The sequence below is a fragment of the Colletotrichum truncatum genome (assembly GCF_014235925.2).
Source record: "Colletotrichum truncatum strain CMES1059 chromosome Unknown Contig_0004, whole genome shotgun sequence".
In the NCBI taxonomy this organism is placed as follows: domain Eukaryota; kingdom Fungi; phylum Ascomycota; class Sordariomycetes; order Glomerellales; family Glomerellaceae; genus Colletotrichum; species Colletotrichum truncatum.
In genome coordinates, this window is record NW_027222401.1 from 2,854,747 (window position 1) to 2,882,725 (window position 27,979).

The window sequence follows — 27,979 nt, forward strand, 5'->3', positions numbered from 1 at the left end:
TTTCAAACACGGCTAAAGCAGGCGGGGAGGCGGACTCTGCAGCCGACTCGCTAACAGTAACAGCAGGGGCGTTCATAACCTTTGGAAGTAAGTTGCGGTTCTGGAATCCTGACAGGACGACCAATTACCGGACTCCTGAGTAAGCTGGGCCCCCAAAGTACCATATCCGGTGACCTGAAGCGAGCAGTTTTAATGAGCTACCTTCGTGTTGTCAGGAGACATGTGCGTTAGTGGCTCGAAGTCGTCGGTGGATTCTCCACAAGGAGGATCCATTTCATCTCCATCGGAATTGAAGATCAAGTGTCTGCTCCAAGAGATTGATTGCATCTGTGCTTCTTGGCGCGAGAGAGGCCTGTGGTTTCTACTCGCAGAGTTCTAGCACCATGTCACGAGGCTGTGAACTGCGCCCTCCGGCTTTTGCCCAAGATGGGCTTCTGGACCATATCCGAAACTTTCTTTGAGTCCGTGGAAAAGAACACATCATTGGAATGGACAAGATGAGGAGGTCGTGGCGGGACTGTTCTGGCGACCCGGATGGTTGATTCTTGTGGCTGGTAATTTCCAGGTCCCGCGGACACCGCAGGACTCCGGAAGAACCATCTTGACTGTCTCTACATCGTCATTGTGTTGCGATCGCCGGAGGGTTCCGCCACCTGACCGTGGTTCGGTAGGAAGGCCCCCACTATCACGGCATGGCTGCTCTCTTCTCATGAACGAAAGTACCGCGCTTCCTTGTTGTTACATGTCCAATTTCAGACCATGGGATGATGCCCCTGGTGATGAGCGATGAGTGAGACCCAAAGGTAACCAAGTCAGACTGACGTGATCTGTATATTCACTAAGCGGATCCTGGAGATGGCGTAGATGCTTCCTGTGGTCAAGATGCGCCTAGCCAAAGGCTCGTTCCAAATGTATCCAGCTCAATTTTGGACATCCAACAGCCTCCAATGCCAGCAGCACACGCGCCGTCTCGTCACGAAGGAGTGGTAGCTTCGTACACCGCCAATACCTGCCATTATGACTTTGTAATCAGTGAGGAAATATCGGAGAAATAATCGGGCAAAGGTAGCAGAGGCTGTATCCAGCCCATACTCGAAGGCATCCATGGCTTCGGTATCGCTAACGCTTGTATGCTACGTGTCAGCTATGCATACTGTCGCGGAGCTATCATTCCGTGAGTACACGTGTGATATAATCTCTCCCGAAATTGGGATTGGCTTGGCCGGAGGGCTATGATTGAGGCGTTGATCCAATATCAGACAGCTTCTCAACTTCCGCGAAGGCATTACAACTTCAGACTAGCCAAAAGGATTTTCACCGAGATTTGACGCAACCAACCCTCTACTGCTGTTGATGTCGCGTAATATAAATGGGCGAGATCCTCATCTGGCTGGCCGGCTGATTAGATCTGATCTACCTGACCCTGGCCATAGACGACGCGACTCAAACTCTACAACCGCGTCGAGCGATACGACGAGCGAAGCGTCGTTGATCATATCATGTTTAGGACATTTCTGACAGACCGGCATCTGAAGTAGTCGTCTGTTTTTGTGTTTCCAAGGTTCAGGGGAGGCCAAAAATGGGCAGAGTTGTCAGAGACAACCAAGCCGTCCCTGTTCAACGGTCTATGTCTAGTTGCCTGAGCTGACATACATTAGGACAAATTTGTCAACAGCACCTGGTCGTAGCATGTGTGTGCATGTTGGTTCATAAAGCGCAGAGGTTGACTTTCTGATATGACACATGCCAGCTTTCAGGTTTGAAGCGCGGAATATCATCTGTCAAGAACAGTCTCATGGTTAATTGGAAACGTCGATCTCGAGTCTCCGGCTCACAACAGTTCCTGTAATTGTGATAAGTAACCACGACTATAATGAGTGATCGTAGTTCCTAGTGGGTGTTCCAATGAACCCCTTAGCTGCTACCTGTCTGGGTGGAACGCAGTCATGCTTGTCAGCCCATGTGCGAGACCCTCCGTCACAGCTTTCCAGGTGACATGGAAACCCAGCTGCAAACGTCCATCTGTCAGGCCAAACCTTGACTGGTAGCCAGGGGCGCACGACGCTACCACTTCGTGCAGTATGCCTGGAGGAGATCATTTTTCAAGACTGGGTATCATATTTGCTCGACTTCAACCTTGCAGCCAATGTGATCATGCCTAGGGCGATAGTAGACCCGGTTAGGAGGCCACAGAGGATTTCTGTAAGGCTGAGATGCGACCCTTGGTATCAGCGTACGCGGAGACTCAAGTTTCATTAACAAACACGCGTCTTTATAAAGCCACTCGGGTGTTACGCTCAGCGAGAGATACAGGAGTTGAAAGCCAAGCTCCTTTGTGTGAAGTTATGGAAACCTAGTTCAAGTTTGGTGAAGTACACAATTGCCTTCTCAAGCATCTGTATGCATGAAACAGGGGTTGTCAGTTGCGGAGGGAAAGCCTAGTCTGTGAGATTGGCAACGTCTCTCCGTCTCTTCGTACTTCTTCGCGCTGTGCACCCAGTTTAAGAGCCCCCCCCCCCCCCCCCCAAGGATTCTGATGTTGAAATACTTAGTAGCGTGAGGGAAACCAACTTCAGGCAACAACTGCCATGATTAGCTGAAGTTGGTTGTAGAAGCAAGCCTCAGCGATGACGGGGAAAATGGTCGATTCTTCAAGTCACGTCTTCTGATGTCTGAATATGGCGTGGCTTGCAAGGATGTGAGGCGCGCAGTCCAAAGCTGGCTTGGGTATCCGTACCGCCGCATCTGTGGATGGCTGCAACGGGAGTGAGTGCCTTGGGGAACGGGGACAAGGGCAGGCAGTCGGACGTCTCCGCTCACCTACCCTTCCATCTCCCCCCTGACCAGCAACCTGGTGAGGTCTGGTTGTGCCTGCAATGCGGACGCACTGACATGCTTAAGTTTCCGAATGTGCAGAGACTCCACCTCGACGAAATGAGATTGAGAGGGACCACAAAAGTTCATGGTTCTTCTTTGCCGACAGATGACCCCACCCAGGGTTCCATTGAATCCACAGTCAACGCGTCAACCGGCACAACTCCTGTCCAGTGAGTTGGGCGCAAACAATGTGTGGAGGTTGAGCAGCTCAACAGCACCTCATCGCAGCGATCTTTTGCTGAACCCGACTGTGCCGAAAGAGGCAATACTTGCTAGCCGGGCTAGCCACTGTTCATGGCATTGACCGATGGAGCTCCCGCGAGGTTGACAGACAACGTGGCAGAGATGGCGCTGCAGAAACCGTTGCTGGCGTTGGCAGCTTTGGCTGTTTGTGTGAAGGGAATATCCATGTCTATCTCCCAAGGGAGAGAGGATTGAAGAGGGGAGGGTTTGTGCAGAAAGACGCACAGATGACTTATCGTTGATCAAAGTACCGCGGCAGGCTGATTCTGTGGTGTCTCGCGGGTCATTGACAGGGGGGACGCCAGACCTCACAGTTGCTGCGTTGCTGTGGGGCCTTCTAATGGGCTTGAATGGTACTGTGACTGCGTTGCGTGGTAATCCGAACGCCCGCTCGTGACGCTAGCGGCATCGCCTTGCTTCCTGCAATATTGTTCCTTACGGCGTTGCCGTGACCATTTTGGTTATGGAAATTGCACAGACAACGGCGTCGTCCAAGGCACTCAAGATCACGATTCAACCGTGATTTCACCTCGAATATGGTCGCTAACACGCCCAGTTTTGCCGACCGTGGAGATTGAGCCTGAGAGAACAGCCCCCCCCCAATTGCCGGCGAACGGTCAGGGCTTGAATAACTTGGGCCCGGACGCCCTGTGAGCGAGTAGGTTTTCAGGGTAGTTGACGGCTGGATTTTGAGTCAATTTTGATGAGCTCCCAAATAGACACCCGGGCAACTTGCAGCAGTTTTGTTCTAGCTTGCAACGCAGGCCATTTCGACACCAAAATCTCAGCGATATCGTGGCCGTCTTGATAGTCGTGTGTTTTAGCTCAGTCGTTGGGAAGCAGCAGTTCGTCCTGAGACCCGTTTGTTCAAGCTTCGCGGGGTCTGCCAGGTTTCTCTGGGCTGTCAATGAGGACAGCCCCTAGTCTAGCCAGTACTCCCTCTTCACCGTCCAAACGGATAGCCCATGCCGGCGACGCCCACCCGCGGCAGCCACGCCCGCAGCTTGGTCCGCTTCACCCCCCCTGCTGCGTATTTCCAGGAAGGTCGCGGTGGGCAGAATGGTTTCGCACCATGCAGCCATTTTGCGGTGACGGATGGGGCGCTAGTAGACAGTCCCTGACCGACTGTCTAAGGGGTGACATTCGTGCCATTCAAACGGCCCTGTGGCGCTCATTGGGAGTTTGGTGAAGAAATTGCAGCTGATGTACTCGGTACCTGACGCCTTGGTAATGTATAGGTCAACTGTAAAGGCGGAGACCAACAACTTCGCGTTAGACGACTATGATTTCCTCCTTCGGCCGCTAGGAGAGAATGGCGCGAAGCTGGAACTCGTTGCTGTCTCGACGTCATTTGCTAATTTCCTATGCAACCACGAACTTGATGGTTTCCAAGGCGTGCGCAATTGAAGGAGCTCGCTAACTGGGCCTGTGACACTAGAGTCCCTAAACAGACTATCCTCTGCTGAGTATTTGAATCAAGGCTCAAGTCCGTGTGGTGCCGCTTGCATGCGTACCCGTACACAATGTCTGTTCTCCGCGGCTATGAAACTCTAGATCTGGAGTGATACAGTTCATGGGCATCTACTCCCTGAGCTCTCTGGGGAGAGATGCAGGGGATATGTCAAGGCTTAAGTGGTGGAGGCCGGGATCTTTCGATAGTGTTATGGCCTAGGCCACACTGTCCTTTTTTCGTGGCACATCGACAACTAGAAATTCATCATGAACAGTCCCAAGTCAAGACTGTGACGAGCCAACCCATCCACGGGTCGGCAAATTCTCCGAGACTAGCAAAAGACAAGGGGGCGCGGGTTTGATGGTTGCTGACAAGGGGCTTGCTTAGCAGGGCGAGGTATGACGCCGATGCGTGAAGACATGGCTTCAGGTAAGCTGGTTAGTTGACTCATTCGTGTGAGAATCGCCGAAACGAGGGTAGATAGATTGAGGCCAAAACCTGTTCGCGGCTGAGAATGGGTATAATAAGATCGCAGCAATGGCTCGTTAAGCAGTGTCCGTCCTTTCGTATCGTTGTGTTTTGCGAGACCTGGCAGGGTGTAGTCGGGCTGTGATGATTGATATCACACGAGACAAAACATTGTATGGTCGCCCTACCGTCACATTTAGTGTCTCGTGAAACCGTGACAGCTTCACAAAGACGGAAGATATTGGAAGGGGGTGGGAGGAAAAGGGAAAAGTAGCCGGCAGAGCCAGAGTAAGTCAGGAAAAAACCACGCACCATAATATTCTGATTTGGACTCTTCAACTGCAACTCAAGACTGACGGGAGTTGGATTGGATAGACTACTTACCCCGTTCAGTGGAAGGAAGTATCAGGTACTGGTGGTGCCTGAAGAGTCCAGCCACAGAGCCATGGTGGAGAAAATCACTGACTCAATTATGTAAGCCGTGTCTGGTCTAGGGACCCTACACACCGCATAGCAAGGAATGTACATTCACCATTGTACTGCCACTACGTAGTGTACTGTCCAATGTGCATCCTTCGCTATTACACTAGCAGACACCAGACGTACTTACACCTGTAGTGCCTTCCAAGGAGCCTGCACTATCGCTTCGATTCTTCCTTTTCTTTTTTTATTTTTCCCTCTCACTGTCGACCGCTTCAGTCGATCCTATCACGTCACTCATCCTAATCTAGTGCCATTCTATGACTCCGCTGCTGCGTGAGGGAAGGCGGAGAAGGAAAAGAAAAGATGGGGGTGACGGGGAAAGTCTGAGCCCTCAGCTCGGTCGCAAAAAAGCACCAATGGCGCGTCAAGTTTTGCGAGGACCCAGCTCCGAAGGTGGCAGGAGACGAGAATGTGACGTTTGTGACTTACTCTCTCGCTTTTCCATTCCCGCACCCACTGTCATCCCGACTGGGTCTCCTCGTACTTTACCGGACGACTTCCGCGGCGCGGCACGCATGCAACACTTTGGACAAAAAAGATGTCTTTGCTTTTTTCCCCCCTTCCGTGGCTTACAGCATCGCCTGGACACGAAAGAAAGAGGAAAATAAAAAAGACAGAGAGAAAAAGAGAGACACTCGCCTCCGCCGCCACCCCTTAGTTTGGCGTGCAAAGCAAGAATATGTTTGGTCATAGGTCTGGTCATACTATCTGGCTGAACACCACGACTCGGGAGGATTAAAAATAGCCCCCGTATCAAGCAAGTGCCAGGAACACCAGCGGCAAGCAAAGTCTTTTTTAGAATTGCTTGGTGTGGATTGAATCAGCTTTCAGAGGAATGACAGGAGGAGGCGTACAAAGAACCGCCTCCTCGATGTAACCAACAACCACATTAAGGCGTTCTGATTACGAGTTTGTACGTACCGTTGCATCGACACGGTACCTAGTGCATAGCTACGAAGGTACTCGTCAAAGGGAGGCAGGGAGATGCACACCCACACGGCCGGCCGTGTTAGGCCGATTATGAATCACTGCGACGGGATGACATGCGCTTTCTTGCTTGCCATCGCCCACAGCACGTTGAACTTGCCCGAGGGCGATGTCTCTGTCGCCGGCGCCACTCCTTCTCGCCTCGGGGACCTCTACACCGCCAACCACCCGCAGCACGCCCCTTACCCAAACCAAAACCTTAGGGCGAAGATATGCGAATACCAAAGTCCTAAAGACACGTTCCTACATGGCGCGCCTACAATGATTGTTCATTATAGCAAGGCCGTGTCTAACAGTAGGCGGGAAAACAGGGGTTGGTTGGCTTTGACTCTTGCCCGCCTACAACGTCACTTTGCTAGCTTGACGGCGGACGTCAATTTGAGTGTGACATGGCTTGCACAGCTACATCTGCGTGGCGGTGATTAGGTTCCGTCAACGGCATGACCAAAATCGATAGCTAGACGGCATTGCGTACGTCCAGCTTGGCTGGCGGTCTAGAGTTGAGCCTATGGATGAGCAGCCTCCATTACGAACGGGGAAGCTGCCCGGTTTGATAATGATGGCCCCCAACGTGAGTGGGCGAAGGAGTCGCTCCTTACCCGAAGTGCAGTCTTTTCCGTTTCCCACGACTCGCCCACCGCTTCGAGAAGCAGACCTTGACCGAATCGAGAGCACGGCCGAAGGCACGCGACGGTCCCCTAAGGCACCCAAGGTTCTCATTTTAAGATGTGCCTTGGGTTGACGTGATAGTCGGCATAATACGGATACAAAGGATAGAGACTATACAGCGTATAGTTTGCACAATCCGCCCTAAACGACCGGGCCCCGTATTCCCAAGGTTTGTCTGGGCCATAGCCGTTGGCGGTTTTCCGCCGCCTGACGAATTCCTCAGACAGGTGCCAGGTCTTAAGTCACATATACACGCCATCATTGGACGGGGGACGGGTCATTCTTTGACAAAATTTACCAGTATCCGCCACTGAAGTTGACGTTGTGCTGTGGCGTTAGCTGGAATAGTCACGTCAACCGACGATCTGAAAATGGAAGGATTCTCAGCTCGCTTCTCTGCGTGAACGTGACGCATGCGCTATTGTTGCTCTGCTTCAAAGTATTCGCATTACGGTATCATATCACGCAAGGATAGATACTTTACAACAATCATCTAACTGAGGCTTTTGGCCTAAGGCAAGATGTCCTGTTCAGAGGTACAGATATTGGGAAGATACTTGAGGGAGGTGGGGGCGGTGCTGACCAGACTCGACGAATACTATGTATATCAGGTACCTCAGTTGGCGGCCCACAACGGCGTTTTCCGTCGCTAACGCAGCGCTAAAGTGTCGCTTAGCAGCAAGCTCCAGCTTCGCGTGCAGGCCATGTTTGCTACCGCCAGTCAGGAAAACCATCTGAGACCCGGCGGTTGGTGTTTGCTACCACAAAGAGTCCTACCGAAGTGTCTGGGTTACGAGAAATAGATTACCTGGGCCCTTGGTCCTCCGGGGCTGCAGCGAGCTAGGCCAGTTAGACCGCCCCGCCACCTCCTGTCACTTTTCGAACCGGCTCACGAACCGTTAGACTTGCACCGAAGCCCAGTCCTTGCCCTCCCAAGACCCCTTGGCCAGCGGGTCATCAGAGAAAGAAGAAGAAAAGAACGGCCGAAACGGGTATTTAGCTCGTCCCATTTTCAGGTCCTTATTAGCTCAAAACAAGACGAGCCCACTACCAAACACAAAGCGCTGCCTTATACGATTCTTGAGGAAACATCTATCAGATACAAGTTATACATCTTGGGGCTGTTGAGGACTGCTGCTTGAGGCACCCTGGTACACCGTACCTTAATCTCAATGTAAGGCACATTGCCTCGGGTTGGCCAGCATTCAGCAACACAGCAAGCCACAAGCAAGGTATCTACGCAAGGGTCTCCTCCAGCACCATGGGAGAGCTGCCGTTTATCTGGCTAAACTAACCGCACTCTGGACTAGCAGGACAAGGCATGCCGCCTTTGGCCCTTGTCCTCGCTGGCAACCCTCGCCTCCCCCTAGCACGATTACTATGAAGCCCTCCCTCCCTCCCTACCACCCCACCACCTCACCCCCCCAGTACCAGCCCTTGCGCTTCCCGACTGGCGCGCATGCCAGGGCCGGGAGGCTGGGCCGCAGCAGCTTGTTGGATTCTCTGTCTGTGGGACCTAGTAGCATACACACACACATTCGCACACCCACCCCCCCCATCCCTTCCCATACTGCCACCTGGTCTACGGCGTCCCCCATGGTCCTTGGCTTCCCGTGGCCTCCCACCAGGCCCCAGGTCCTCCTACCCAGTTCCCGCTCCTAAAGCCTTCCACCATTCCATTCCATCCATCATCCTTCCCCCCTGGCACTTCCCTGGTGTTGCTGTCCCATCAGGCCCAACTTGACGGTGCCGTTATCCTTGTCTCCCGCATCGCATCGCATCGCATCGCTCAAGAACCGTCGACCGTTGCAGCTTTGAAGAAGTTGGGTTGGTTGGCGGTGTGGAATAGGTCAAGCACGCATCCCTAGCCTAGCCAAGCGGCCACCGATGGACAATGACTGATCGGTTTTGCGTACCTCATCATGATGACAGAGTGTGACAGGTGATGAATAGCGACCTCGCATTAGAGTCGCAGAGCTGGCATTCAGCGCGCCATGGCACTTGCCTCGGCATAACTAAATACGGATGGGAGATGCATATCGATTTAGATACGGGTAACAAGCCCAAGCCCCAGATACGACGGAATAGCACCGCAGAGACAGGGCCGGCAGCTATGGTATCTCAGACAGACTATGGCGGCAGATGCGGCCATGCTCAATCAATCAAACCCATCCAATTTGTTGCGACACATCTGATGTCTTTGCATTCATTACCTGCATGTCTACGCAATGTGGTACTTTGCCGGCTATTCCTGCCATGTGAAGCTCGTGGGTGCGAGGCAAGGCACATTCTAGTGCTGTCCAAAGTCCCAATAAGAGTCGAGGAGGCGTTTTCCAACTTAATACTAGACAAGATGCATGCATTGCTGTCAACTTGAGCGGCTTACTGTAGTTTGCTTGATGACAATGCATGATCCTGGCAAATGTCAAGGTTGAAAAAGAGTGAGTACGCTGCAAGGGCTACCTACTACCCTTTGCCTAGGAAGACTGCATAGTATGTTATACTGCAAGCAAGGTGAGGTGAAGAAGGTGGTGAACTAGCTCGTGCCTGCCTATTGTCGCGTGTGAGCCTGGTCGTTCTTGCCCATCCCACCCAGACTGGTCGATGTAAGAAAGGGAAAGAGGTTTTCTTACTTCTTGCCTCTTCTTGAACCCTTGTCGACAAGCACGTGTCCACGTGCAGTGGGCGTGTTCCAGTTCCATCGCGACTTTCCAACCCTGGCCGTCCACGATCAGTCTTGCCCTTGCCTGCCTTACATTCCCTCCCCCCTCCATGCCCTGCCTTCCCGTCCACCCCCCGTACATTCCCTGCAATATCAAACCAACGTCACTTTCAACTTCAACGACCGCCACCTACAGTTATATCCTTTGCGATTTTGTCAACATCTGAGATACCTGCCATACTTGTTGGTTTATTTTCTGTGTTTCCACTGCGGAAACCCCATCTCCTGCTCATTTCGGCGTCACCTTATCAATCTGGAGAGACGGGAAGGGCCCGAAAAAAAAAATCAATCAAAAACAAAATGCAAAATGGATAATAAAAGCCTCCGTATAAAGTTTATCGCGTCAGCCGACCTTCTTTCTCTCAATCGCCATCGTGTCTCGTCGCATGTCAATCAACAACAGGAGCATCACAAGCGTGTGTAGCATCCCTGGGACGACTCATCCTTCTTTCCTCGGGTCTTGAGACGAAACAATAGAAAGGCCAGCCGAGTGCCAGTCGTGCTTCACTGAAACATATCCTATCCATTTTTGGAACGGAAATCTTCAGGCGATTGCGATTCAGGCCTACCCGGCATGCCACCATTTGAGTCGCTGTTTCTCTCGCAAGTCGCAACTCCAGATGGGCCCATCTCAGCCCCCGAGGCCCCTACCTACCCTTAGCCCTAGCGCATTCCCCCCCCCCCCCCCCCCCCCCCCTGATGCTTGGGTCTGAGTCAACCCGCGCTACCCACACCATTATCTTGGACGATTCACTCGAATACATGGAAGAAGAAAAGAAATAAAAAAAATTAATAAAAATAAGCCGCTGGTTAGCGGGGTGGATGTCGGACGCTGCGGGACATGCGCCGGCAGATTGGCGCCCACCAACGATGTGGGTGCTGGAAGTGCACGACACTACGTGTACATCGATTCATTACCCAATATTGAGCCCGTCATTGCGCATACCATTATTCTCTTCTGCCCTGGTCTTACGTCTCCTTCGGTATCTTTTCTTCCGCCACATGCCTCGCGGCTCAGTCTGTGGACTTTGTTGCCGCTGCTACTTGTTATCTTCTGAGTACCAAGTTGATGCTAATTATGACCGTTGTGCAACAGAGAGAGATCAAACCAAAAACTACCACGATTATCCCTGTATGCCAAATGCCGCCCCTCAGATTTCACTACTACAGCATATCATCCCAACCAATCTGCTGGGCGCATTTCTGAGCAACATCTGCTCAACCTTCTGCGTGACCTACAGGCTGTACATAGTGGTGTAAGCAGCCAGGGCAGTCCCTGGCTTGTTAGCGTCTCTGTGAACCGACTTGCAGGAACACACACGCCACACACACACACACACACACACACACACACACACACACATAGAGCCCATGGAGTACCCTCAGTGTCTGCGCAGTGCTACCATGGGGGTTCCAGCACGCCGGGCCGCTTCCCAGATACAGCAACTGGATCAGACAAAAACATCGCCACAAAGCGGCAGACAGCTGCAACTGGGTGAAGATATTCTGCCACACCCCTTTCTATCGCGCGTGCCGCGTCCAATCAATAGGGTATGACTCTCAACCCTGATACATGCGTGCAATGACCTGTCGCTTCTCTGAACAGTCGACGGACGACAGTGAGAACTGTACTCTGTGTAATCGCCTAAATACCCATCGGAATCACTTCTCTTATCTTCGCCAGCTTTCTATCAGCTAACCAGACGAGTGCGACTCGGTTGCATTTTTCTTAGATTACAGTCATCGCCGGTATACTAAGCACTGCCTCCGCGTCACATGTTCTGTTCCTGCAACGACGAAGCACAGTCGCACGCGAACCAAACTGACGATGTCTGAGTAACCCTTCTGGTTCTTGAGGTTGGTGTCGCCTGGCCCCCCCGGTCTCCAACAGCTCCCAGGGTATCAGACTAGGGTTTATTCGCCCACGTACAAGGTTCGCTCTTCATCTAACGAGTAGTGAATTTTTTGACAAGCAACGGTCCACCAGACTACCTCAAGCCACCCTGCTTTAGCAGCCCATCCCAATCTTCCACACAACGCTACTTGACAAGCCACAAGGGCTTCCAAACTCCTGGATCTGGGTCAAACAGCATAACCCCCGGCCAGTGTCAGCATCGAAGCCACCTTAGACTCTGCCTTAGCAAATAGCGCGCTGTTAACCACTATCTTGAGCTCTCGACGAAGCTTATTCTTATAGCAGCACCTTAGTGGTAGTTCAGCCACACCTTCTTTGAATAGCGAACATCTGTCACCCTCCCGCTCTGTGCTCTGCCTATGCCGTGGGCCTTGCCGTATCATTGGGCCCGCCATCCATTTGTCTGATTCTCCCAGGTGTGCTTTGGATGTGGGTGTTGACTACCACTCAACTCCACGACGACTCCCAGGCGGTGAAGATGGGCTTCAGTCTAGACTCTTGCACATCACGCATATCCTCCTTCGACATTTGCCATTTTCACCCTTTTCTCTGCCTTCCTCCAGCCGGGGGACTGTTCCGTCCACACCTCTTCCCTTTGCAGGTTTCCCCCACAGCTACCCACCCAAATCATTTAGCCGGGATTTTGCTTCCCACAAATTTCTTGGAGGGCCTTGCATCGTCCAATAGAGGTCCCCTGGATGCAGCCCATCACACCCCAGCTTCTCCTTAATAAACGTATCTAGTGGTCACTGAAGGAAGGAACGTCTACTTGGGAGTTGGCGTTATCGGTCATCCTTCTTTTCCTTTTTTTTTCCCTCTCAAAATCTCCCCCTGGTACTCTTGGGGTCCCGTTGCCAATCACTTCAGTCTCCCTGTTCTGCCTAAATATCCGCCATTCTCTCCTGTCTCTCCTCTCCCTCACCATAACTTACCTCGTTCCTAGCAGTCTTCTGTCCCTTAGCACCACTTCTTCATTCACTCAGGGTTTGGGTTGCGTCATAAACCAACTCGTGCCACTCGTCAGCACAGAAATCCCTGCCCAGGAGTAGGCACAGGCACAGGAACGTCTACCTCAAGTATGCACCCCCAGGTTCAAGCCTTATCCCCCGCTGCTTGACAGATGTACATTTTCGTTCCCCTTGCGAGACGAGACGTTCTTGCCATCACCCGTGGCAAGGCTGGCCTGCATGAACTAATTCAGAACACAGATAGATCAAACTACAAGTCAGGTCCCCCAGCTCAGTGCGCGGCTACTTCTCAGCGAGCGGGACACAACAGGCCTGCAGACACATCCCGGATTTTTGCCCGCACGGCCCCTGCGAACAACGTTCGACCAGCTCCCTGGTCCGCCTCCCCCAGGGACTTGGTAGACCTCTACACAGCGCGCTACCCAAAGCTCGACGAGCATCCAGGCACAGCTCCAGTTGGGCTCAGAAGGAAAACACTAAAACCTTGCATTACACCAGGCCACTACAGCGCACCCCCCAAGCCAGAATATCCGTCGTATTCCTTGTAACCCGCTGCTTGTTCTACTACACCAGTCCTAGAACACCCAAGCCGCAAGCCTCAGATTCCGTGCATCGCCAGGCTTTCCTCTCCCCTGCTATTACAACGCGACCAAGCCCACCCACACATACATACACACATCATTGCATAGAGCAAACAGGAGCAAACGCTGCAGAACCAAACCCACCCAGGACCACGGTCGACTAGCATTGAGCAGACAGACACCAACGACAGGGCCTGTCAACGCGACTCCGAGCCACCAAACCGTTCCACCTCAAAGGTACGTGTCTTTTTCATCTCTAATCTCCGTCTTCGTCTTCTCTTTCTCTTCTACCTCTGGCGCGCGTCAGATCTCGTCTAGATTTCTGTCGTATTCCGACAGGGGCCCGAAATTACATTTCAAGATGCATCATCTGAAGGCCTTGCTGTTCGGCGCCTACCCACGAAGGGCTTCCATGATGCCCAAGCGCGTCGTAGTTTCAATTTCGGTAACATCCCATGTTGCAGTCTGCGCATGAAGTCTCTGCACGACTCAACGCATCCCCTCTTAGGCCCCTTTCCTTGTATGATTGCCGTCAAGGGTGCTATTTTACTGGGGCTTGCTGGGAACCCAGTCGCGTGTTCTTGACGCGGTCGCATGAATTTGCTCCGATCAAAGTTCAGAAAACAAAACACTTAAGATGCTGACTTGAGTCGATTTGTAGCGAGCTGGGATATCTTTGTTTCACAACATCATCAACATCGGACACCCTGCCCAAGGCCACAGGTTGACTCTTGTTCACCTGCATCAACGACATACCGGAAGTTCACTGAGCGCATCGCGACATCCAGTCCGCATTTTTAACACCAGGAGAAAAAAAAAAATGTGAGTGAGCGTCGCAGCAAAATTCTTCCTAGTGTCTCTCCGACCGACCCAACCACCTGGTCTTCCTGTTGGCCTTTCTGCCCACATGCCTCGATTATGTCGACGCTACAAAAGAGAAAGAAGACAAAAGGGAAAAGACAATTGACCCGAGCGATGCGGGGAATGCTGCAAGTTGGGCATCAGTATGGGCTGGCTTCTCCTCTTGGTGATCTAATATCGTGCCAAGTTGTGTGGTGCGCGACATCGAACATCCCCGTTGGGATGGTCGTAGTCAGGCCATAGCCTAGGAGAGCCCAGGAAGACCTGGTTCAAGGTTCACTAGCTACAGATGACAGATGCTAACTAAAAGGCGCACAGAAACACTCTATCAATCAACTCATGACTGTCAGAGCCATGGCGCAGAACAGGCAGCCCACTGGGGGCTACAAACAGGAGCCGGACAATGTGGGTTTCTCTACACGTTATTTCTGTCAATTCCCCAAACCCTTTCGGCAAGAAAGAAAAAAAAAACACCAACCATGTGCTGCCAAATGGCGGTGTGTTTACGTATTTCTTTTTGGTTTTCCCCCATGATCGTTTTCCCCCCCTAATTACTCGAGTTTCTTGGGGCGCATAAGGTTGTCTGCCTCAGCTTGACCGCCCAAAGGTCTGAGTTGTCTGAAGAGTCGTCACTCGGCTATCTGCTTGGACGGCGAGTCGTGACAGGCGGCAAACACGGACCTCGTTGACCAAAGCTCTCAAGCGGGAGTTGGAGAACAGGTCAAACATGGATAGGGTTTGAGCTACACACATAGCTGGCATCGAGAACATGGGCGCTCTGGGATTTCCGTCGCTTCCAGAAGATAGCGACGCTGTCGCAAGCTTGACCAGGTCAGGACTCAAAGTCTGTGAGATTGGCAGGGTAGCTCCTGTTTCACCAATGACCGGGGCTGTCGCAGGCTTCATCGCATGAGTGGAACCCTCCTCCGACCATTCTCTCCACGACGCTATTCCATTTTTATCCTTTTTTTTTTTTTTTTTTTCAAAGTTGGGGACAGTTGGAGAAGGGAGAGCGAGGGTGTGGAAAGCAAAAGTGGTGGGCAGCAAACAAGGCCAGGCCAGGGTTGGGCAGGGCAGGGAAGGGCGAGTGCTACCCAACCCAGCCATGCTCCGGGGGGCTGGTTGAACCTTGGTTCCCAGAGCTCCAGAGACATGCTGGCGGTTCTGTCAAGTGCGCAAGAACTCAGGGTCACGGTAAATGTCTCTGGGGTTGCCCACGGGGATTTCTTTGCGCGACGCCATGAGGTTGTTCTGTCTACCTTGCCTGCTTGCTTTTCCATGCCTGCCCTTACGAGCCACCATGAACAACTCTTTTCTGTGCCGTCCCTCTTTCCCGGTGGACGGAGATGGGACATGGGGGTTATGAGATTGGCGCATGCGCGAGGCCAAGAGGTGGCTGGGTCGTTGGAAATGAGATACACGCAAGGCCAAACGGCGGCCAACGGCTACCCGGGCCTGCCTACGTTGCCTAGTGCTGTCTCGAGTACAGCGGGTACCAACCTTTCAGCTTTTTAGCCTCAGTGAGGTGTATGGCCTTACATTTACCCCTCACAATTCGTCATGGGCGAGACACGGGGGGGGGACATGTCATTCATGTCTTACAAGTACTGTCCTCTTATCCTGCCCACGTCAGAGATGAGAGAGAAGAAGAAGAAGAAGAAGAAAAAAAAAAGAGGCAGAGCAAAGAGCAGCAGGTCGGTCGCATGTCTGCGAAGAATCGGCCGAAGCAGAGCAAGCTCTAGGCGATGGGCTCAAAATGCGCCGGAGGTAGTGTACCTTGGCGGGCATGTCCTGGCAAAGCAAGATGAAGATGAGGTGACGATTGTGGAGATCTGGAGGCGTCTGGGTGGGGTTCCTTCTGCTTCGTGGTACAGCTCTTGTGGTGGGGCTAGCAACAGCTTCCCCAATCATGGTGGCTGCGCGAAGGGAAGTCTCCAGCCGGGCGTATCCACTTCTCTCCCGTTTGCCATAATGATTCAGAATCGGCTGTCGGGGGAGAACATCTGCGAGGGGGTCCATCTCATCGATCGTATCGAACGGGGCCACAGCTGGCTGGTATGGCGATGTCAGATGTGGAAGCCAGGAGGCGAGAAGAGAAAGGAAAAAAAAAAAATAACAGAGGGGCTTTTGGCCGGCCGACCGACTATCCTGCCTGCAAAGCAAGCTTCAAGATGGAGAGATGAAGCTTGAACATCTATCTGTAGCCGTTGTTCCCACCCCAGAGCGACGGCGTCGAAGATGACATGGCTAGCGCTGTCGTAAGGAGCCAACAACCCCCATCTTCTATGAGCTTGCTTGGGTGAGTGAGGACGTACCGGCGACTTCAAAGTAGCTTGTCTAGCGGCGAAGCTTTGGCGTACTCAGTACGGCGTTCCCGCACCCACTGGCTGAGGGTAGCCCGGTTTGGTCGTGCCTGGGACGCGGGTGATACATGGGTTGGGGGCAAGGTCTCAAGACGCAAAAAGGCAGAAGGACAGAGCATTGAGAGAGCAAGCAAGGGCCCAACATCAAGCGACATGGGGCCTTGCAAGCGGCAACGCGGGACTCATGTCCCAAGGGGCCAGGATCTGTTCAGGCCTGACCTCATGGGAGAGAGCTTTCCTCCCATCCAGGAACCGCGCCGCACGGCACCCAGTCTCTTCCACCCCCCCTCATCTCAGTCTTCACACTTTCGTCCTGTTCTCTCTCTCTCGCTCTCTCAATCTCACTCTCCCCCAGTCTGCCTTCCCTCATGGGTTTCCACACCGCCTTGAGCCAAACAAGCCAAGTGGCCTGGCCAGGCAGGGCCCAGGGGGTGGTAGTGGTGGTGATGGTGGGTGGGGGGGCAGGGAATCGGGAATTGGAGTGGAAAGCTTTTTTGGGGGTTGGTGGCTGAGGGAAGAGAAAGTGAGGTACGGCAGTGGATAAGTCCCCTCAGGTGGTCTTGGATGAGAAGACACCCGGCGACATCCCGGTGATATCCTGGTCCGCTGTCTAGCCCCGGACAAGGGCTGCCTGATTGGGCAGCTGCTCCTGCTCGGCCCTGCAAGTGTATGCCGCCATTGGTCATTTCATCTACTATGCAGGAGACCCCTGTCACGTTTCTCCCATGCGCTGTCCCACACACCCCTCACACCTCGAAAATTCTCTTCCTTTACCTCACACCTTCCTTGCCTGCCCACTTTTCCTTCGCTGTCTGCATGACAAACCCTGCCCACACCCCCCCCCCCCCCTCCCCTTCCTTCCTTTCCTCCTCCTTACCTGCTGCCTGCCTTACTGTTCTGTCTACCCACTGCACCGCGCAGTATACGGCATCCACACCAGAACCCACATCACTTTCTTTCCTCGCCCTCTCCACCCGTGAGGCTTGCTGTTCACACCCCCCTCCCCTCCAGCCCCTCCTGTCTTGATGGAAGGCGACTTGGACGAGGGAAGGACGCAGAACGAGGTCGTCCATGCCCTTTTTTCTCCGCTCCCACATCCCACACTCCCACTGCTGCTGCCAATGGCCACGCCTCCCCCGGTCGTTATATCCCCTGTTGTTCCCTTTTTCTTCCATGCCTCTGCGAGTTGCAGCACGAAAAGCATCGAGAAGCTCTCTGCTCTATTCTGCTCTATCCAAAGGTGCGTTTAGAACCTACACACGATTTCAAAGGTTGAAGTTGCTCTGCTATTTGCTCCTGCACAAGTCGACGCGACCGATCGCGCGCGCGCTCTTAACCCTAACAACCTTTTTCCCCCCCTTCCCCTTCCTTCTGCATCTTCCTCAACCACTCAGCTTTCTCGCTCTCTGCTTGTTGCTTGGCTGGCGCGTTTTTTGCTCTCTATCTCTCTCTCTTTCGCCTTTACGCTGCTCTCTCTACTCTGCTATCTTACTACTACTGCTTCCTACTTTACTCGCCCCTCCTCCAAATCCACAACTTGGGCATATTCACACAAAAATCTGTGGGTTAGTACATGCCCTCGCCGCCTTATCCTTCTCTGCATCCAATTTGCCCCACGGCTACGATAGCGCGTTACAAGGGCATTGCCGTCGAGTCGACATCGCCGTCGTCTTCGATATCTCTTGTCCCTTTGCCTCGCGTCGCATCGTCTAGCCCAAGGTACCGTGCCGTTATATCGCCCCTTGTATTACCTTACATTGCACCTCATTCTACCCCGAACATCTAGCAGCGGCATCCGCTCCACTGCGTCCGCGCCCCCTGGTCTGTCTGGCCCGGCCTGGTCTGGTATCCGTATCTCAAGCGAGAAGAGGAAAGGCTGCCAGGACGCGCCTCCTGTCTCTGTCCTTTGCCATTTCCCATACACATATATCATTCCCCATCATATATCCACTCCAAATCCTACCTTGCTCCAATGTTCAAATAGCTCCCCTGTTCCTCTTCTATCTCCTCACTCGCCCAAGCCGCGACCCCCCCTTCTCCGTCGCCATATTCTGCTGCACCCTCGCTCCGATCGCCATCTCTCACCCTTCCTGCTCCCCTTGTCATCTCATTGCAGTCTCTTTTGGTTCTTTTTTACCTTGTCACGCCAAAGACCGCACTATCTGCCGGTAGCCAGTCAGGCTCGACTACATCTCGAAACTTCGGGCTCTGCTCCGAGTATTCTTGTCGCTTCGTCTCATAACCGAGAGTACTTGATTATCCAGGGGTAAAGCCAAAAAAATCCCTACTGCCTCTCCAACAGAGAGAGACACTCTCTTGGATCACTTACTCACACCCTCTTTTTTTCCTCGCTTCCCCGATCTGGCGCTGTAGTACGCGACCAGGTTTTGGAGCCCTCCAAGTCCACTTTATATCAGAAAGGGGTCCCGAACTGGGTCTAGCACGCCTCACCCGCGCAATCCCCGTCGAACCCCCCCAGGGAACGAAGACCACCTGGATGCCCCCAGTCCCCTGACAGTGTCAAGGTGCAAAAAATAAAAATACAGACGCGCCCTGCTTGCTTCCTTTGTTTTCTTCTTGCCGCTACCAAAAATCAACTTAATACGTCGAAGCGTTCGTGGATGAGGGACTAATGGGTCTTTTCTCTATGCAGCATCACCCCCACCATCAGCCCCAGGGTCCAGCACCTACTCAGCACCTGCAGCACCAGCAACATCCTCGACCCTCGAGCATCGTTCATCAGCAGCATCATCCCCAGGCTCAGTCGCAACAGCACCCTTCCTACGCGTCCGGCCATCCCATCGCCCCCGCCTACCAGCAGACGAGCCAGGCTACGAACAACCAGCACTCCCAGGAAGGTCTGCCGTACTACGCCCATCCGAGTCCCTACAGCACCCCAGGCGCGACGAGCGGATACACCTCCGCTGGTGAGTTCTTGACTTCTACCTGACGAGACGTGAAGAGAACAAAGACGCGTCTCGATGCCTTCGCAACAGCCAGCTAACCTCATATTCTAGACCAATCCGACATGATGGCCGCCGCTCAAATGCCGAGACCACCTTACCCTCCCATGTCCTACCATACGCCGCAGTCGAACTCGCCCGCGTCGGTAGCATCGCCCTCCCAACATGACCAGCACCGCAGCATCTACGGCCAGCCGCCGTCCCAGCCTCTCCAGCAGCACATGTACTACCAGACTCAGCAGGCGCACTACCCGTCTATGCAGGCGCAACCCCAACAGTCGCCCTACGCGCAACACGCTGCCCAGACGCATCAGCCCATGTCGTCGCAAACCAACATGATGATGTCTGCTCAGACGCAGCAGCAGCAGCAGATGCCTCAACACCCCACGCAACACACTCAGGCGCAGATGACGAACAGCCCGCGTGGTCACATGAAGACGGAGCCCCAGGTGCCTCTGCAGCTTCAGAAGCCTCAGTCAACTCCCATGCAGCACGCCCAGCACCCCCAGAACGGCGCTGCTCTCAACACTCCCACTGGCTCGACTCCCGGAGGCGTTAACCCCAACGCGGCACCCGGTCCCATCCCGGCCACCACCCCCTTGGTCGTCAGACAGGATCAGAACGGAGTGCAATGGATCGCGTTCGAGTACTCTCGCGACCGCGTCAAGATGGAGTACACTATTCGTTGCGACGTCGAGTCGGTCAACACGGACGAGCTCTCGGCCGAGTTCAAGACAGAGAACTGCGTTTACCCTAGGGCCTGCTGCCCCAAGGATCAGTACCGCGGCAACCGCCAGGTTTACGAGACGGAGTGCAACACGGTTGGATGGGCTCTTGCCCAGCTTAACCCTCCCCTGCGGGGCAAGCGCGGTCTGATCCAGCGTGCTGTGGACAGCTGGCGCAACAGCAACCAAGACCCGCGGCTCCGAAGCCGTAGGGTCCGCCGAATGGCCAAGATGAACACCAGGAAATCGGTTCAGGGCGGCCCTCACCCTGGAGGTCATATGGGCGGCCCCAGTCCGCCAGGGATGCCTCAAGGTGCGGGTGGCATGGGTCCCGCGGGTGCATCAACGAAGATGCCTGGAATGAACATGGGTCATATGCCGCACGCCAACGCTCCGGGTGGAGGGGATGAAGTCGGTATGTTTCACCAGATGTGATTAAAGAGCCCTCCGCATCTGCAGCGTTTGCGAGCCCAGTCGTTGTCTGTTGTTGATTGTCGTTGCATCGCACATACACACACTGCCCGGCATCCCCCCCCATAAGATCGTTGATTATGTGATACCTTTCCCCCTTCCCCACATGTTGGCCGTGGTCTAGAGCGACACGAGCACATCACAAAACATACACATACAATTTTTTACCTCTGTGCCCTTTACCTGCATCTACTTTTTACTCTGCTAGTTGGTCAGAAGTCTTGGGAATGGGTTTGTTACACTTTGTCTTTTTTTTGCGCTTCCTGTCCGTATAGCGCCGGCTTCCTTTTTTCGGTCGCATCAAAGCAACTGCTTCTCGATACAGCAAAGCTCGCCGCGGGTTGAGAGGGATTTCCTTTTCTCTTCGGCACAGATCTGTACATTACCATAGTTGCTGCACGCAGTTGCCGCTGTTGCTGTCGTTAGTCACTTGTCCCGAGTTTGTCGGGCAACATATCGCGGTCCTCTTAGAAGAGGTACCGGCAAAAAGTCGCATTGCTTAGCGTTTTTGGCATTCAACCCTTGTTTTGCGTCCCAGTCACATGGTCTTTCTATCCCAGTCCTCTCCGCTGAGAGGGCGAAAGAAACCTAGCTCATGTTACCGCATATTTGTACCGCAAAAGCAACCCCCCAATCCCTTCGTTGTCTTGACCGTTTCGCGTTGCCGTTGGTTCCTCCTGTTGCCAGGGATGCCGATCAAACATGTTTACCCCTCCCACTCCGCTCAACTAGCAGACATTCCGAAACCCGCTTTCAACCCGTCATTGCAACGTTGGCTGACTTATTATGTATGAATTAGGCGATGGAGAGTACATGGATGAACATCACCATCACCACCAAGCCCCTACCGGCCAGTCGGGCGGTGACGATGTGAGACAGTCGCAGGTATTCTCCGGAAGCTACGGCGCTGGCGGCTATCCAGCATCCAGCTCTGGCTCCATGCCGCACATGGGCAGCTCCCACGGCGGAGCCATCTCCGCACGCCGTCACAGCCGGAGCGAGAACGACGAGCCTGAAGATCTGTTCCCCAACATCCCCGAGGCGAAGAAGCGCAAGTTCATTCTCGTCGAGGACAACGTCCGAGGCTCTCGCCTCCGTGTTAGAGTCACACTCGACAGCGTCGATACCAAGGAGATCCCCGATTCCTTCCGCAAGGGCGCCTCCGTCTTTCCCCGGTCATACTTCCCTCGCGAAATGCAGAGCCCGCCACCTTCGGCCACTGGTTCCAAGTTCTTCGTCGAAGACGCCGATGAGGAGGACGACGGCGTCGAAGAGACTGACGGACGTGGCTCTCGGAGAGCTCGTGGTAACAGCAAAAGCATGGTTAAGGTGCCCATTGGCGAGAACACGGAAGGAGAGGTCGCTATTCCCCGGATGAGGAAGAGCGTAAGGGGCAAGGAGGTCCGACTGAACGACCTTGGATATCGGATGGCTTGGCTCCAGAGCCGTGTCTTTGCGGGACGGACCGTTTTCCTCCAAAGAGCTCGTAAGTTTGCCCCCCAAGTGATCTGTTGCCGATGAAAGATGCTAACATGATGACCCAAGTGGACTGCTATCGCAACAAGACGCGTTCTGCGATCGAGTCCATTATGCAGGACGTCAAGACACTTGCGCCGCACTACGAGACCCGCGTCGGCAAGCGGAAGTGGAACGAGAGAATGAGAAAGGGCGAGGCCGAGGAGTAAATTTACACCCGGTTCTTGCTGTCCATCCAGTACGCGCGGCCCAACGGTCTTGACGTCTTTCACAATGGATATCGCGCTGGCACCCAACTCAGACTACGCCATTTTCAAAATACGTTTCCCAGTGCTTGGTCGTTCACACAAAACCGCATTATCCCACGGACCACATATCAGCATCATCGAGCGAGTCCACTCATCATCGATTCATGCGTTTTTTTATTCTTTCGTTCCTCGTTTCCCCGCATCGTTAATACCGAACGTCTCACGACCCTGCACATCAACCCGAAAAAAAAAAACATTTCTGTATATCATATGTTGCCTATCCCGACAAGTTCATAAAGAAGGCTATAAGGAAAGGAGGAGAGGAGACAATACCGAAACTGGTTTCTCCATGGTGACGACGTAACGATGATTTTTTTTCTCTTTTTTACGAAGGATGAAACGCTTTTTTTCTCTCCATTTTCTGAGAATGCAGAGGGGGGACTCGACTGGCCTAACTGGCCAACGTCTGAAAGGAAGTTGTCAGTTTTGTGTGTTTTGTTCTTGCAGCAAGCAGTACATGGGCTTTGCTACGACGCCTTGGACCACGACAAGACATGGGGTGGCTTTTTACTCTTATCGCTTCATCGCTCGGCTTTCATTTATTCTTTGGCTTTTTTTCTACAGTCTAGTCGCGAAATTCTGATCATCACAGCTTGTTGGTGATCGGGGAAGGGGCGGTGGTGGAGTTTGTTTTCAGTCTGGTTCGACTTCTCGGTACATTTTCCCCCTTTTTCTTCAAAAATTCTCTTCTCTGGTAAAGGTCATATTGCGTTTTGCTTCTGGTGGGGAGGAACATGGATTCATGTTTCTAGGTTTGTTTCCCCTCTTGGATTTGGGGGAGGCGTCGGAGAGCGTACTTGCTGGTAAGATATGCTTTGTCCGACGGCAAGGGGGTGTCGTCATCGTTCATAGATTTTGATATTTAAGATTCTTCTTTCCGTTATCTTGATGTTTGCCGACTCGGTGATGTACTGTGAGAGAGGTGAAGTGCTCACAGATGTAGGACTTGTGTGTGTAATCACTACTCTATGTGTCGGGCAGATGAAGCAGTGAGCGTCTACACCGACTGCTTTGGAAACTACCACCGTTAATCTTTGTGGCGCTTTCGCTTTCCCAAAGTTGAAACGGCTGAAGACGAACCTCTTTTTTTGAAGTGTTCTGCGCCAGCCCCCCCCCTCCCCCGGGGCGTAACATGCACGTCGTTGTCGATTCCGCAAGTGCAAACTTGCTTGCCCTCTTGAGCCGCCTTTTGCTGTTGGCGCTAATATCTGGCACGTACGACCGACCACACCCACCCACTGGCATAACTCGGGGTCGATCCCGTCCGTCCGTCCGTCCGTCCGCTCTCCCCATAGATGAGCCCAATCCCCATAGACATTTAAGAATGAGCGAGGATCCCGGGCTGACTTGATAGGACGAAACGGTGGTCCGGCGGTTTTTTAAGGTTTTGCCTTGGTGCCATTCCGTACTGTCCATATCCGTTTGAAAGTGTGCCTTTTGCCGTTGGGAAAGGCCAACGTTTCTGTTTGCGGATGCGAGAGAAATCTGTTGTGAATCTCTCTCTCCTTGTCTTGGGCTCCTTCATTAGCTGGAGTAAGATTCGATGCTTACATGTGTTTGATAACTTTTCGTTTTAGCTAGTTAGCTTTTACCTCTTTTTTTAAATCTTCTTACAAAGTTAGATGAAGTACGACGCCTGATAATGAGGAGAGGTTCAACAATGCTGCCTCTTCCGGTCCACGCTTACAGAGAGTACACAAGTTCCTGCTGAAAAGGTCTCTCTACCTACAAAGATCTCGACTTGAACTACAGAGGGGCATCTTCGCGGGTCTATTTTCCTTGCTTGGGGTAAGCTAAATGAGTATCGTGGAAGCTCTATGGACTAGCCACATTTATGCCAACCCTTAAATTACCTTCATCCTTGATATGGCCTGGCACACCCTGAGACAGTGGGGGCCATGGAAAACCGTTAAGACAAGTCGAAGACATAGAGATGTATCACCAAGTACTTCAATAAGTAGTACGGAAGAGTGGACTCTAGCCAGGGTTCATTCTCGTCTAAGTCGCCATATCGGCACCGGCCAGTAGTTATTTATCTGGATGTTCACTTTGGATCATCCAAGAGATCCGGATACCTGCTGAAGAGCCAAGATACTAGCAGTTCCTCGACAACGTCAAGCAGAAGCGGCAGCAAGCAAAGATCTCACCGGGTTGATTATGAAGAGGTGGTTTGATGCCCCCGTCGTTCGTCGTTGAGACGGATACACCGGAGCAATGGTGGATTGACCATCGCGAGCAGTTTTCTCCTGTTCATCAGGGCTTGCTCTTGATATCCTCGCTATCCCAGCAATGGCAGCTGACTGTTGGGGCAGAATTCAGCTCTGCAAAGCTGCTGTCTGTCTCGCGGAGGTTGAGTGTGTCAGCGGAAACCATGAAAGCTAGTGAGATCCCGAAGGATTGGATGAAGGCTGGGATCAGTGTTGTCTCTGTGGACGAAAGACCGCCAGTCTGATATCCGACTTCTAAGAGCGAACATTATGGCATTGATGGGTAACAGAATATTCATAGTCATGAGCAGTTACTTATAGCTTCAACTTATATTATAGTAGACATGGTATAATGGCCTCCTTGCTCTGAGATTCGGAAACGTGGAAGGTTCCCTTTATATACTGGGAACAACCTCATCCTACATAAGGAATGCCAGCCCCGGTGCCAACACAATCAATCAGGTTTTGCCACGCGGCTTGATCAACCAACCATCTTAGAGGCCAAAGTTGGGTTGGTTATTCGAAAGCAGCGGTGCTTCTAGCGACGGCATACACTGTTAAGCAGTGGATCAGTGTTTTGTTAGTGGCGTAGCAAGATCGAGGGCCGTCTTAAACCTGTCAGGGGACTTGTATGAGTGGTAGATACTTGGCTTTCTTTAAAGAAGAGTAAAATCCGTATTCCTTTGATTTTCGGCCTTCTCGAGTTCTTGGAAAAACTCGGGAATGCTGTGCGCTCTCAGAAGGTGATCTCCAGATTTTCAACCAGACTCTTGGTTGCTTCGCTGGTGAGTTAAGTTCCACAGGTCTGAATGTGCGCTTTGATCGTTTGAACGCCGCAGCGATCGTAGATGGAAGGTGAGAGCGTAGTCTAGGAGCTAAATACCAATTTGAGCTCCGTGATGAGCAGCATCGTTCTCTCAATGTGCAGGAGCGGGGCCAGCAGTAGATATTGCTGCCTGGAGTGTGATGATAAAAATCAGGTAATGGTTCATAGGTCAGACTCTGAGTGTTATGATTGTTGTTGCTGCTGATGTCGTGATCAGTCTGAGACGAGACACTGCTGTCATCCACGACAGCATCTGGCACGAAACCAATGAAATCTCGCACGTGGTTTATTTGCATGCCTTCGATAGGACTCTGTGACGACCGCACTTTTGTTTCCTTGTTTTCATATGGGTTGCCGTTGTCGACAAACAGATCCCAGCTCCGAGTTGCGAGTGGCCGAGGTTCCATAAGTCAGCAGTGACGATGCGACTTGAGCAACAGTAGCCTTTTTTTTTGTTTTTTATGTGAGCGGTATATCCAGTATACTGTACTCTCTCATAGCATTCTCCTTCAACGAGTAGTCATTATAACCTCCACGCTCAAGCTGGTTGACATAGCAATAGCCAAGCCGGAACCCCGCCGCTTTCGAGCGCCCCAGCCGGGACGTCTCTCAATTTTCCACTACAGCTAATCGCTGACCACAACGAAAGCCATCAGTAATTACACGTTTTAGATGATAGGTATGAGGACAGAAAACCTAGCAGGCATCGACGTTGCCCAATTATCGGGGGCGTCATGACAATTTTCATTCAAAAGTGTCGTACCACAAGTCCGTGACGTGACTTTGTGTTTCGGAGTAACACGAGTGCTCTGTGGCTTCTCATGCATCGAAATAAATTGACATAGATATCTAAATCGTTGCCGTCACACTGTGACCTGACTTCTGATATTGCCGTATCATATCCTCATACTTCTCTGTGATCTCATCACGACTGACCCCAATAGCATAGAACAAATCCGCAAAGGCTGTGGCCCTGGGACTGGCAGCCGGGTCCGCACCGTTCTCCAGCAACCATCTAACAAAATCCCAGTCCATAGAGTTTTTGGCTTGTGATAATGCAGTAGCCTCGTGCAATTTAACAGGCATCTGAATCCATCGTCTGATCAGGCGGTATCTATTCATTTTCATTAGCCACTTCAATTTTAAAAACCCAATGGAATGTAACATATCGAGTCGGAAAGCCCAAAAAAGGAAGAGGGAAAAAAAAATAAAGCACTGTAGAGTCAAGGGTTCTTACACATTAGCCACCTTGTTAATATCGTCGCCTAGAGCAATCAGATGTTGGGCCATGTCGAGCCGGGTGGAGAGAGTAGGATACTTCATGTCAGGTATCTCTGTATACAACTCCTTTAGGTATTCTTCATCCATCACCTTGATAGCCGCTGGATCAGGCCTTCGCCGGGCAAGGCTATGCAACGGTATACCGTGTTCTAGCTTGGCTCCGTGCGATACTAGTAAAGTCACGGCTTCCTTGGCACCCAAATTGACCGCTAGCTCCAGGATATGCCCTTCAAGCCTCTGTACAGGTTGTTCGGCAACATCGAAATAGGGGTCGCCGATTATATCCCTTGCTATAGTCGGATCCGCTCCAACGTCCAGCAGAAATCGCAGGATGTCCATATCCAAGATGCATCGTGGATAATGCAGCGCTACCTCTTGGCTCCAGGGATGATAGGGTAGCCGTTGGCTACTCTGCAGGGGGCCGAGCAGCTGGTTCGGGTGCCATCCAAAGTCGACGAGAATCTTTAGGAGGTTAAGAAGCTCAGGACTCCCGCTCCTAAAGATGCTTTGCGACGACGACATATCGGTGAGCTTGTAAGTGTTTTCGTCATCGGGAAACTCGACACACCTACGGAAGCATCGATAGTGTAATTCCGCCTCTGGCTGCCGCAACAGGAACCGCACGACCTCGAGCTGTAGGTTCTGGCATGCCTCCTCTAGGGCGTAGGAAAGATCCGCGGGTGTCGGTGCAGACTGGTCGACAAATGTACGAACGCGGTTCAGGTCACCTTCTGCACAGGACTTGTAGAACGACATTGAAGCATCATCGTCGTGGTAGCCAGGCGCATCGCCACCCTGCATTACGTACCGAGGACTAGGCAGCTGAGGCGGTAGAGTCGGCAGGTGTTTATACTTCATCTCGACCTGCTGAAGCTTCTCACGCCTCACTTCGATTGCCCTCGTGCGGCGCGCCTCTTCCGCGTCCCTCATGGCTTTCTTCGCCTTCTTCCAGGCTGGCGTATGGGGCACTCCAACGCTTTGGGAGGGTTGCGGTCGTTTTTCGGGCATGGTGTTGTACTGACTGGACTGAGTTTGAAGATTTGGGTGAGTTGGTTGAAAAGGTTTGGAGTAACGGGAAGCTGCCAGTATACAATGTGGTAAATGACTTGATTCCGAGAAGTTACGACAAAGG

The 27,979-nt window shown here is 52.6% G+C and overlaps 4 protein-coding genes across 4 annotated transcripts; 3 read left to right on the plus strand and 1 right to left on the minus strand.

Annotated features, from left to right (window-relative positions):
* Positions 1-6,544: 6,544 nt before the first annotated feature.
* On the plus strand, positions 6,545-6,937 carry CTRU02_207541 (uncharacterized protein; the record flags this gene model as incomplete). The annotated part of the gene is made up of 1 exon (XM_036719076.1): positions 6,545-6,937. The coding sequence occupies one exon, from the start codon at positions 6,545-6,547 to the stop codon at positions 6,935-6,937; it is 393 nt and encodes a 130-aa protein (XP_036588783.1).
* Positions 6,938-19,222: 12,285 nt separating this feature from the next.
* CTRU02_207542 (ribosomal protein l24e) lies at positions 19,223-22,434 on the plus strand (the record flags this gene model as incomplete). The annotated part of the gene is made up of 4 exons (XM_036719075.2): positions 19,223-19,517; positions 19,608-20,693; positions 21,549-22,235; positions 22,295-22,434. 4 exons carry the CDS (start codon positions 19,223-19,225, stop codon positions 22,432-22,434), a joined length of 2,208 nt encoding a protein of 735 aa, XP_036588782.2.
* Positions 22,435-22,498: 64 nt separating this feature from the next.
* CTRU02_207543 (uncharacterized protein) lies at positions 22,499-22,837 on the plus strand (the record flags this gene model as incomplete). The annotated part of the gene is made up of 1 exon (XM_070204914.1): positions 22,499-22,837. One exon carries the CDS (start codon positions 22,499-22,501, stop codon positions 22,835-22,837), a length of 339 nt encoding a protein of 112 aa, XP_070061447.1.
* A 3,578-nt stretch (positions 22,838-26,415) lies between these two features.
* On the minus strand, positions 26,416-27,855 carry CTRU02_207544 (uncharacterized protein; the record flags this gene model as incomplete). The annotated part of the gene is made up of 2 exons (XM_036719073.1): positions 26,416-26,680; positions 26,804-27,855. 2 exons carry the CDS (start codon positions 27,853-27,855, stop codon positions 26,416-26,418), a joined length of 1,317 nt encoding a protein of 438 aa, XP_036588780.1.
* Positions 27,856-27,979: the final 124 nt, after the last annotated feature.